This window comes from Aulonocara sp. 'chitande type north' Nkhata Bay, linkage group LG7, assembly GCF_057382095.1.
Source record: "Aulonocara sp. 'chitande type north' Nkhata Bay isolate Kocher_YH1m ecotype deep benthic linkage group LG7, A_spYH_male_GT1.1, whole genome shotgun sequence".
Classification (NCBI taxonomy): Eukaryota; Metazoa; Chordata; class Actinopteri; order Cichliformes; family Cichlidae; genus Aulonocara; species Aulonocara sp. 'chitande type north' Nkhata Bay.
In genome coordinates, this window is record NC_141350.1 from 22,552,107 (window position 1) to 22,563,938 (window position 11,832).

At 38.0% G+C, this 11,832-nt stretch overlaps 2 protein-coding genes across 5 annotated transcripts; one reads left to right on the forward strand and one right to left on the reverse strand.

Annotated features, from left to right (window-relative positions):
• Positions 1-96: 96 nt before the first annotated feature.
• On the forward strand, positions 97-7,493 carry LOC147325120 (G/T mismatch-specific thymine DNA glycosylase-like). Of its 2 annotated transcripts, XM_086299440.1 has the most exons (11): positions 97-255; positions 875-949; positions 2,785-2,951; positions 3,649-3,935; positions 4,038-4,107; positions 4,366-4,501; positions 4,593-4,675; positions 4,766-4,860; positions 5,283-5,454; positions 5,804-5,956; positions 6,327-7,493. In XM_086299440.1, the coding sequence occupies exons 2-11, from the start codon at positions 891-893 to the stop codon at positions 6,452-6,454; spliced, it is 1,350 nt and encodes a 449-aa protein (XP_086155566.1). In that variant the 5' UTR covers positions 97-255; positions 875-890; the 3' UTR covers positions 6,455-7,493. The 2 variants fall into 2 exon arrangements, with proteins under 2 accessions (XP_086155566.1, XP_086155567.1); XM_086299441.1 differs by lacking the exon at positions 875-949 and having other exon boundaries at positions 100-255.
• LOC147325121 (patatin-like phospholipase domain-containing protein 2) lies at positions 6,365-11,823 on the reverse strand. Of its 3 annotated transcripts, none has more exons than XM_086299438.1 (9): positions 11,533-11,823; positions 10,742-10,974; positions 10,589-10,654; positions 9,685-9,894; positions 9,540-9,600; positions 9,281-9,451; positions 8,382-8,523; positions 8,152-8,250; positions 6,365-7,936 (listed from the first exon to the last, which is right to left on the reverse strand). In XM_086299438.1, exons 1-9 carry the CDS (start codon positions 11,735-11,737, stop codon positions 7,678-7,680), a joined length of 1,446 nt encoding a protein of 481 aa, XP_086155564.1. In that variant the 5' UTR covers positions 11,738-11,823; the 3' UTR covers positions 6,365-7,677. The 3 variants fall into 3 exon arrangements, with proteins under 3 accessions (XP_086155564.1, XP_086155563.1, XP_086155565.1); XM_086299439.1 differs by having other exon boundaries at positions 7,771-7,961; XM_086299437.1 differs by having other exon boundaries at positions 10,589-10,974.
• Between the last annotated feature and the right edge of the window lie 9 nt (positions 11,824-11,832).

The following is an 11,832-nucleotide window of genomic DNA, read 5'->3' on the forward strand; positions in this document are numbered from 1 at the left end:
AACATATCAAAAAATATTTTATAATGCAAAAATATTCAATAGGGCTATTTTTCCCTATTACAATAACGAACAGTTTTCATATTCATCCCTACATCTTACCCTTAAGATGTTCCGGTGTCAAAGTTGAGTAGCAGGATTGTCATGTCTTTGTTGCATCTGTTCCACCTCAAATGTTATGAATAGAAGTGTGTGAATATATGGAAAAATAATAACCATCTTACCTTAAAAGAAGTGTTTCATCAGTGCCCTCAACAGGTATGTTTTACGTGTAATAATATTAAGAAATTGTTTACAATTTCATGGGGAGAAGTCTTAGTGGAAGCGAAGCCATTCATCCATGCTAAGTTAACTGCCCGGCTAGCCGTTGGCTAACATTAGCTGTACTTGTGGCACGGCTACTGAATAGCATTAAATCTTAGCATTTATATTACCACAAATAGTCATCATTATCTGAATTGATAGCCACAAACGCGAACTTTTACCTCATTGCACCGTATTCTAAACCTGTTTTAAAACAGGAAATGTATAACCGTTTTAATTCATGTTAGCTTGTTAGTTAGCATAGCCATGGAAGAAAAGGGTAAACATTTTAGCAGGTGTATACTGTATGCTCTATTTAAAATATCCACTGTTATAAATACTAAATCTATTCGGCTATTAGTAATTTGACTTTACTTTAATGTATCACGGCCATTTAAGTTATCTTTTGTTGGTGTTTGTGTTTTGGTTTATGTCTTGTACAACTCCACAGCCTGACTAAAGTATGCTGTCACATGCGTTCAATTTCATGTACTGCCAAACTCTTATATGTTAAACCACATGTACATCACCTAGCTGTGTTTCTTCAACATCCGTATTGATTTATTTAATAAAGTCAAACCACCCAAAAGATGGAAGAAAAGCTGAATGGATCACTGCCTGTTGTATCTCCGGAGTACCTTCAACAGTGGTGAGTCTTCCTCCTCACCACAGTGTGGCCAGACTGGACCCAGATTATGTCAGCTGCCCTCTAACTGGCAAAGTGTGATACTATGAAATGAAAGCATGTGCACATAGTTGCCCGTTTGACATTTTGTATTGTTTTTTACATCATTATTTTTAATAATATGCCATTTGGGATCATGAACAATTGTTATAAAGGTGTATATTTTCTTTAATCAGAGCTCAGTGTTCTTATGATGTGATCTGATACGTGGAACACAATTGGGGGAAAAATGTGGTTGTGTTTGATTTGCTAACACAGAGATGTCAAAATCATTTCAGTTCATTTACAGGATTTTTTAATATTCAAGCTGTTGCTTTTCTTCAGGCACAAGAATCAAGAGGGGTTTTTTTTTGGGGGGGGGGGGGGGGGAGTTTAAGCAAAAACCATAAGTTCAGTTGAATCGGACATATATTAAATGTTTTGAAAAGAGTATAGAGTCAGGTGCCAGTTTTTCTGCTCTACCTACTATATTTAGAAGTGATTTAATTCACAGTAAACCTGCTTTATAGCAGAACCACTAAGGCTGTTGATGTTTTTGTTTAGTTTTAATTAGATTTAATCTGTTTGTGCTATACTAAATAGTTTATGAAGTTGCACTACTGTCAGAAATGCTTGAAATTAAACATGTGGGATCTTGTAATTAGTAGAAGTGAACCAATCCGATATTACGTATTGGTATCGGTCAGATACGGACGTAAATTACTGGATCGGAGAGAAATAAAAAATGTAATCCGATCCATTAAATATCAAAAAAAGCTCCTCACAAAACTTGCGACACGGTGTAACTCGGCTCATAGGCACGTCGGAGCAGTGTGCTCACGTGATAGAGCGGCTGTGTGTATTTGTAGCCTCACTACCAAACCGGCATTTCATCTCCGATGAAGTTATCCCAGAGAGAAGTAAAGCAAGTGTGTAAGTTCATCTCTGAATGTTTGTAAAGCATTCCCACGTTAAGCTTAACAACCGATATATGGAGCGACTGCCTCTTCTCTCTCACTCTCCTGATGCTACTTCAATCGTGAAACTGATTAATGATCAGCTGATTGGCTTTTCTGTCGCGAGTCCGTCTCTCTTGTTTGTTTTTGGCCCACTAGGTGTTGAATCTATTTAATTATTCTTGAAAAATAATTTATTTCTGTGCATTTTTTTTCACACTGCATCAAATTATAGTTGATTACGTCGATTAAGCATCATGAGGTGGAGGGTGGGGGGTGGTTCCCTTTTTTTTTTTTTTTGCTGGGAGTTTGCAACCCTATTAGTTAGGTTGCTTAATATTTCTGCTAAGTACTCTTTAAAATACCAGAATAGGAAGGATGGAGTAGGTTTAAGTTTATTTGATTGATCAGTATTGCTGAACTATGAAATATTTTGTGGGCAGTGTATTTTTTACATACAGGTATAACAGAATAGCTTTAGTGTTGTTGTTTATTTTAACTTGAGTATGAACTTATACAAAATGCAGCAAGATATTAAAAAAACCGTTTTATTGATTAAAAAACACACTATATCGGACTCATATCGGTATCGGCAGATATCCAAATTTATGATATCGGTATCGGACATAAAAAAGTGGTATTTTGCCATCTCTAGTAATTAGATGATTAAAATCAATGTGTTTGCTCTTTTATCACCACTCAGCTAAATACAAAAAGACCTAAACAAAAAGCACATAGTTTATGTAATCCAGCTAACATCTGTTTTAACTCCACAGTGCATCTCACACAGCCAACTTGATTGTTGTAAAAATACTTAACCATTTTGTGCTTTTGTTTTGTTTTTCTAAATTTCCTCCACCTCAGGGTTCGGTCTGCCCAGCAGTTTCAAGCTCTCCAGGCTCAATATTCAGACGTCATTCCTGAACATCAGTTTCACTATACAGAGCATCAAGCTGGAGAGCCAGCTATGGCAAACATGGTTAATCCGGAACCCGTGATGGATCAGCTGGAACCTACCAACTTGACAAAATGTACTTTGATATATTTATTGTGTTAACACCTAGTTATAAGTTAGGATCAGGGTTTAAAATGGGCTGGAATGATATTCCTTCAGTTAATCTGTAATTTAGTCTGATAGGGGTCATCAAAACATTATGAGTTAAATTGCCTATCTGGGCACTAGGCCTTTATGTTTTGTTTTCTGCTGCATGATGTTCAGCAGGAGCAGGTAAATTGGCTGGAGCTACACCTAAGCATGATGTGCTCAGCTTTAAAGGCTTCCTCCTTCCTACAGTCGCTCAGAGTTCCTTTTGCTCATAGACAGTGACAAGGGAAGTAAGTTTATTAACCAAAGCATGAATATTGTGTAGTCAGTAACTCAGTTGTGTAAAGTATGTATTGATAAGTTGGAGGAAGGAGGAAGCTTTGCTAGGGCAGCTGACCGCAGCCTGTTCACAAAGAAAAATCTACTGCGGGTTATAAACTTTTTCCCCTTGTTGCACTTTATCCTCAGTTTAGGATCTAATGTTAGTTTAGTGTGACAGTCTTACCATTATATATGGTGTTTTTTTTTAATAGAATTTATTTGCTGTATATTAGGGCATGATGATATATAGAAATAGTCTGCCAAAACTGCAGTTTAACACCACACAAGAGCAAATGACTTCCAACAGTATTTACATCATGGTCTCTTATCTTTTTTTATTTTTGTTTTCTCAATTCTTGTAGCTCCAGCTAAAAAGAGAGGCAGACCAGCTCAACCCAAGGAACCAGGGGCACCCACACCACCAAAAGTCCCAAAGGCACGAAAGCCACCAAAAGACCCAAATGCACCTAAAGCAAAACCAGGTCCAAAGCCCAAAAAGGCAGCTCAGGCTGATGGGAAACAGGAGAAGATTGATGAAACTTTCAAGAAGGTAAAGAGGAAAGTAGACCGCTTCAAGGGCATGTCAGAGGAGGAGGTCATGAAAAAGACTCTACCAGACCTGCTGGACTACAACCTAGACTATGTCATTGTAAGATTCACTTTTTAGTTGGATAATTATATATTATGTCTAGTTCACTGCTAGACCATAATGTGAACATAAGCGTGGCTAACCTCACCGGTTTGCTTTCAGATTGGTATCAATCCAGGTCTGATGGCAGCTTTCATTGGAAGATGGTTTCCAGGTCCTGGAAATCATTTCTGTAAGTTATGATACTGTAATTATTTTGAGTTGTCTTGTGGTAACATAAAAATGGATCTTAGGCTTCAGAAAGGTTATTGATTTGCTGACACAGTGGTGCAGATTTTTACCTTACAGAATAAAACATGTCCTGGTCCTTTCTCTGTGAAGTTTGTAAATTCTCTTCCTGTATGGAATTCTTCTGGGTACACAGGTTCAATAAAATGTCCGTATTTATTAGCCTTTGGTGCTGAATCACCTGGTCACTTTTTGATTTCAGGGAAGTGTTTGTTTCTGTCTGGATTTACTGATGAGCAGCTCAACCACATGCATGACACCGTCCTACCTGTTAAGTATAAAATGGGCTTCACCAACATGGTGGCCAGGGCAACACCAGGGAGCAAAGATCTTACAAGGTATATGACTGTAAAAGATTTCAGTCATCATATTAGAAAATAAATATTTTATAGGTTTCATAAACCTTTTTCTTTCATTTCATCTCACCAGTAAAGAGTTGCGTGAAGGAGGCAAAATTCTTGTGGAGAAGCTGAAAAAATACAAGCCACTTATTGCTGTGTTCAATGGAAAATGTAAGCCCACCTACTAACAAAGAGCAATAGTTGCCATAAAACAGTTTGCTTAAGTCAGTTAAGCTAATAGTTATCTTCTTTTGTCCACAGGCATCTATGAAATGTTCTGCAGAGAACTGTTTGGTAAAAAACCACAAAAACTCGAATTTGGTTTGCAGCCACACAAGATCCCCGACTGTGACGTGGTGAGAACTCAGTTTTCAGTCAGGTTTTTAAAAGTTTCTTCAGATATTGGTGGAAATGATACAGATACATGCTGTTCTTCAAGAATATTTAAGAAATATTTTCATCTGTTATTTGTATTTATTCAATAAATTTAATAGACAATGTTCAAAGTGTGAAAATAATATTAAGAATAAAATGTCAAAAATGTAGGATTTTTCTAGTATGTTGTTCATAAAGGCTTAAATTTGTAATTATAGGAACTGACCCGAAATTGAATGTGCAAGCCTTTATATTTTGTGTTAGAAGTGATATGATCAACATATTGATATCAAAGGAAATCAATATAGACAACTAGAAAATTAAGAACTGCAAGTGTGATACTTAAAAGTAACTGATACTTCATTCTGAAGACTTTACTTAAGAGTTTATTTCTTCTTTGCAGGCTTTGTTTCTGATGCCTTCATCCAGTGCTCGTTGCGCCCAATTCCCTCGTGCTCAGGACAAAGTCCACTTCTACATCAAACTGAGAGAACTCAGAGACCAACTGAAGGGTGTCCAAAGAAGCACAGAGATCCAAGAGGTCAACTACATGTTTGACCTTCAGCTGGCCAAGGGTAAGCATGACCAGGGCTGGGTGGGTGGGTGGGTGTGTGTGTGCATGCGTATGCGTGTTTGGGTTTTGTTTTGTTTTTTTCTTTTAAAAAAATGTGTAACTTGGCTGTCTAACCTGAATTTCACCACTAAGTACCTTTACAGCGGCTTTAATTAGAAATTTTAATTAAAATTCAATTTTTAAAAAGTAAAACTACTACGCTGTTATTTACCATAGATACTTTCCCTACTTTTAATATTGTAGAAATGCCTCAAAGCCACTAAAATTAGTGAAGTCATTAATTTAATATCCTGTCCATTTTATTAATTTTTTAAAGCATTTTGTTAATTCTTCCCCTTTTATATCAACAGAGGATGCCAAGAGGCTGGCAATAAAGGAAGAACAATACGACCCTGGTTATGAAGATGCCTATGGCGGAGCATATGTCGAGAGAGGACCTGAAGGAAGCCAAGCTGAAAGCCAGAGCAACGGTCACTGCACGTTTTCATCTGCTGAAAATACAGGTAAGTCATTCAGATAGGGTGAGCCTGAGGGCGAGCTCGGATGCACCCAACATTCATCTACAGTCCTCGGCGCTTATGGTTCCTAGTTTCAGGTAGTTGTATTCTCCACCTGTTGAGACACTTGAGTTTGTATGATTTGCATAAATCTGTGTAGTTTGTATAAATTTCAGTTTTTATAAGTCCGTCTGTTACTCAGATGTGAATGTAGCGTTATGTAATTGCACGGACATATGTAATTTGTCTTAAAGTGATGGCACAATCCTGGCCAGGAGCTGGAGTAACCATGAGCATGAACTTTGCTACAGACATCATTCGTTCACATCTTACATGCATAGAAAAATGCTTCTGTTTCTGTGTTCTCCACCCCCAGAAGGAGCGCAGGAGGTGACTGTATCACAAACAGCTGATGGCCAGCTCCCAGACGGACAGTGGATGACCCAGTCCTTTGCAGATCAGATTCCAGACATAGGCAGCGGACCAAAAGATGGTAGCATATGAGGAAAAGGGCTTGCCTGTGCTACACACAGAGACTTGAGCAAACTTAGCTCTTACCTCTTTTTTTGTCAGGTTTTAAAATTCCTTTTTAATTAGTGTCTGAGTGGAATATTAAAAAAAAAAACATATAGTGGACTTTTTAGAAAATTTGCAGAATATATTTTCTGCACCTTTTTAATTCTTTGTGATCTTGTAAACATATACAGCATGATCGTCTTCACTGCAGTCTTTTTAAATATGTGAAATCAGGGACTTGACAGTAGCCTCTTTCAGACACAGTGCGTTCAACATCGATGGTGCTCTGTCCTGACATAAGTGATGGTAATGTTCCTCAGAGCTTTTTTCACACATACCATTATTCCAGAGAATTTTTTTGACAACCACATGAATCATTATGCCGACCTTTGGTTTAAGGTGCTTCAGCACCAGTTTTTATACTGTCTGTTTCTTAAAGTGATTCGTAAATATTACTAGGTTTGGCCCAATAAGATTGCCCTTCTGACTTTTAGAACAGAGTGACCAGGGGTGCCCATTGATAAGATGCTGTAAGATGAATACAAATTAATACTTGTCTGAAAGTGGCTAATGATGTGTGACTGTCTTTTCAAAGACAGTCACACATCATTTAAACCTTTGTTTTGCCTTTTTACTGTACTGTACTGCACTGCACTGCAATGCAGTAAATGAGAACTTTCACATCTGCTGTTTAAACAGCAGATAAGTTCCAGAAATTTTATTTTATAAACTTGACTGATCAGTGTGAGCTTGTGTGATCCTCTGTTTGCAGGGAGGACTTGGTTAGCATTAAAATGTTACATTCATGGTGCTATGAACTGATGAGATGCAAAGTGATGACTCGATGTCAGAGGTCCTGCAGAGGCATCATCTCACCAGCCTTTAAATGTGTTACGAAACATATAATGGGTTTTATTTTATTTTTATTTTGCTTTAGGAATTGTAGAATTATGTTATGTTTATGATTATATCGGTCACACGGAATGACTCATTTGTCCATTAAAATTTACTGATGATGCTTTTTCTATACTTTTGTTTTACCTTTGTTTCAATATCACATGGTAGCTATTGTTCAATCTTTGCGAAGAAAAAGGCTTCCTTTTATTTTCCTGTTGTACATTACAATTAGACTCATGGTGTTGATAAGATGTCAACAAGTTCAGCAAATGCTGAAGTTTTTTTGTTTGTTTGTTTTCCTTTGTTGGTTTCCTTTAATCAATCTTTTTTCCACTTTCTTTATGGTTGATTACACGTCCCTTCCCTGGTGTGTTTAACATCACCTGGCCAGATGCAGTTCTAGTTGAGACTGGGGGCATAAGGTCCATGTTGCCATTGGTGTCCCAGCAGAGATTCATTTTAGAATTTGAGGTCATCTTTGATTTCAGAGTTTGTGTATTTATGTCTCGTCCTCTCTGATTCCTGCTGTCTGAACCAGATGACCTGCAGATGCAGTTATTCTCTTGAGATGCGCTGAAGAATATGAAGAGGAAAAAAACTGAAAATCACACAAAGGATGAGCTTTTCATTAATGTTACCTCCTTATAATATTAGCAACAGATACAGTTTGTTGGAGTGACAAAGACACGGCATATGTAAAGAAAGCCAAAAATGAGATTTAATAATCCTAAGGTTAAATCAGGTTTTTTTTTAAAGAGGTAAAATTGTGAATTTTTATGTACACATACCTGTTGATGCTATCATTGCTAATACTCCATTTCTGCTTGTAGAAATCTGCAGACCACAGTAACAATCTGCAAAGTGCTGTACAGCTGAATGACACCATGCTGTCACAGTAAAACACAGAAAAAAGAAAGAAATTGAAGTACTAATTGCTGTTGTTAACCCAAGTTCATTCCAAAGCCCAGTAGAGAATAGGATATTAGGGAACTCTCAGATTAAACAGTTCACACTTTACCTTTTGGTAAAAAAGATGGTCAGCTCAACAGGTAAGATGAGGAAGGTAAGTAGATGGGTAAACAAATTCATTGTGAGGAAGTCCCTGTAATGCGGCCTCCAGCTGCTACTGTCATGACTATCCCTGCATGCCTCACATAGCACTAACACAGACACACAAAGGGTGGAAATTACATAAAATTATGTGTCATGCTACCTGTGAGAGACCTAGTGTGTGGTATAAATGACACTGTTCATTCATTTAAACCTCAATTTAATACATTTTACATAAAATGGGAAATTTAAATCATTAGTTTAAAATCTTAAGATTACATCATATTCTGCTGCTCAGTGGACCTGGCAGTCTATATAAATCCACTGAATAGATCAGAAAGACTGTTACAGCCTACCATTTTACTGAAAGCAGAGAGGATATTGTAAAGAAATATTTTATGATTATTTAAATATGAGCTACATTAGATTCCTCTATCTTCTTACCTTGAAGAATACAGCAGTATCAAGATGGTGGATGCAAGTAATGCCCTCCTAATGTAATACTTTTTCAATTTGTTAGCATTAACATATAATCGATTTAACTAAATGTCATTAACTGTCAGAAGTTAATCTTTGAAAAGGCTTTCAGGACCCCTTGTTTAGGTTTGTACACCACAACTGATGTTTTGTGAGTCAATGCAACCACCTCCACTGGGGTTTATCCAGGACCAATGGCCATGAAAGGCGAACATAAAGATGATTGTTTTATGTTCATACCAAATCATTACACTCTTCCTGTTCCATTTCTGTGTCCTCTTTACCATTTGAACCAGCGCTCTTACAAGGACATTTTTTTTCAATTAAAATAAAGTCTTACAAAAACTTCTGTATATCTGATGATCAGCTCGTCTCATTTGACCTCCTTACCTTTCTTGATAGCCACTGGGAGGTTCTCAATGACTCTGTGGTCCAGATGGTTTTCCTTGTGACACTTCATCATCCTCTCTTCTGCACGACCCACTTCCTTCGTCTGCTCACAGCAAGGAGATTTGGCTCCTACCACTGCACTGCTGTGAATATTTTGTGCTGTAAGCAGATCTGAGACAGTTGGTTGATAACATGTTTTAATATAACTTTATGGTGTAAACCAGAAATGCTAAAGAAAATGAAGGTGGAAAAATCTCACCTTTCTCTCTCAGGAAACAAAGAGCATCCATGTAGCCGTTGTGGCATATCTCAGCCAGCTTCTGCCTCACAAAAAACAAACAAACAGTTAAACATTACTGTACACTCTACTGCTTTAAAGTCGTGAGCTCTGAACATGAACCCACCTCAAGTCTGGGGGGGAGGAAGGATGTACAGACTCGATATACATTCCCTGTGTTGGCCTGAATGCTGACGTTTCCGTAGTGGACTTCAAAGAAATTGTATGACCCTTCTCTGGGGCAAATGTCACTCTCTCCTGAGAATGGCGCCATGGTGATGGTGTTTCTCTGCTCGGACAACGGCATCATGTTGCTCAGTGCTCCATCCACGTAGCGCTTAGAAGAAAGAAAAATGATCAAAATTGATGGCAAGCTGAGATGACGAAGTAGATCTAGTGTGACAAAAACATGTCACGAACTGTCCTCATATACCAAGCAGCCATAGCATTTATAAAGTAAAGGTGGATTACTACTCTCAAATAAAGATCATATGTATGCTGTGTGCTCTGTTTGTATGCTCAATCATAATTTAAAGTGTGCTTGCCTCTTTACCTGTGTGCTCTATGCCACTTACCTTATGTAAACCTTGAATGAGTTTAAAATTAACGTGTGAGCAGAGAAAAAAATTAAAAGCTTTGGCTGTAACAAAGCCTCCAGATATTGCGTCTTTTAGCCAAGAAAGCCATAGACTGTATTAGATGGCCATGCCCACCATAACATCACCGACCGATTAGTAAGGTTATGTTATGAAACTTGCTGAGACTGCTGAGATGGTTGTCTTCGCTCAACTGCAACAGGGCGTGATGAGAAAGGATTTGATATGATATATGAATGATATCCCGTTCCACTTCTATGATTCCCAAATTTACCTGCCTCTGAAATCTGGCAATAAAATGCTCCTGTAGCTTTGAAGCGGTTTTTCTTTCCCATTCTCTATGGTCTATGGCACAGAAATCTCTACTCATTTATTTCAATAATAAGACCAGTAAAAGCAAAGAAAGCATACAAAAAAAAGTTAAGCTCTACTGACCATGCCATGGTATGAAGGTGGAATGAAACCACAGTAAACAGGGAAAAAACAGCTGCACATGAGAACCTGCAAAGGTAAAGAGGTTAGATCACTAGAACAGAGAAGCCTAAAAGATCCCAACAATTTTTCTGTAAAGTCACCAATCTGATCAACCTGAATGAGCTCCTCTCTGCTGGCAAACTCGGACACCAAAACATTTTTCCCATCAGCTATTCGGGTGAGAGACACGCAGAGCCTTCCAGAAGCCCGGAGGTGGGCATCTTCTGGAAGCTTTTCCAGCAGGGAGTCCCTGACTGTCCGGAGCAGGCTGAAGGTCGGGTGGAAAACTCCAAAGGTGTGTTTTCTTGCCTCCTTCGCTGTGGTTAAAATATCAGCACACAACTGTTCTGAGGGAGAAAATGGAGCAGAACCAAATGTTCAGGCTAATGTAGAGAACCAGTGACATTATGATGTATCATTGCATTATCCACATGTCTGTTTTTTATTGCACAGCAGTTGTTTTCCTCTACAGTCCGCTCACTTGACCTTGAATTCTGTGCGACCTATGGAATTTGCTCTCACTGTTGTATCAGCTGTTTGTGTGTCAGGAACTTATGAAATACACTGCCTAGTGTCAGATACAACACCATTTGTTTTGAGATATGCCTGAACTTCATGAATGGACGGGTACTTCAAGTGCAAATGAAAAAAAGATAAAAATTTCATACAAAAATACAACGCATTGCAATAAACATGAATTATGTCACACAAAATGTTTTCATATATTCAACAAGGCATGTAGAAATAAAATAAACTTGCATATTTTTATTGGTCAATTTTGTGTATGAGAATGATACCAAGAGTTACATTTTATTTATGAATTCCTCTTTAATTTCTCTTTAAGAAACAAACTGTTGAAGAGCTGGACAAACTGTAATCTGCAGTGTACATTAAATGTGACTCACCAATGGGAATGCCAACAGTGAGAGCTGCAGCCACGAGACACCCAGAGGAAGATCCACAAATTTTAGAAGCACCATGAACCAGCTGTGGAGCCCGCTCCAGGATACAGCTCAAAGCTCCCACGTAGTAAATGCTCCTGAATCCACAGCCTGCAAAAGAGATGTTCCACTCCTCGACCCAGTTAAACATCTTACCTGGTTTCTCCATTGACTGTAAGATTAATTAAAACTCAGAACGATATCTATAATATTGTCATTTTGTCAGTCGTGTCTCAGAGTTCAGCTGGTGCATTTAGGAACCTC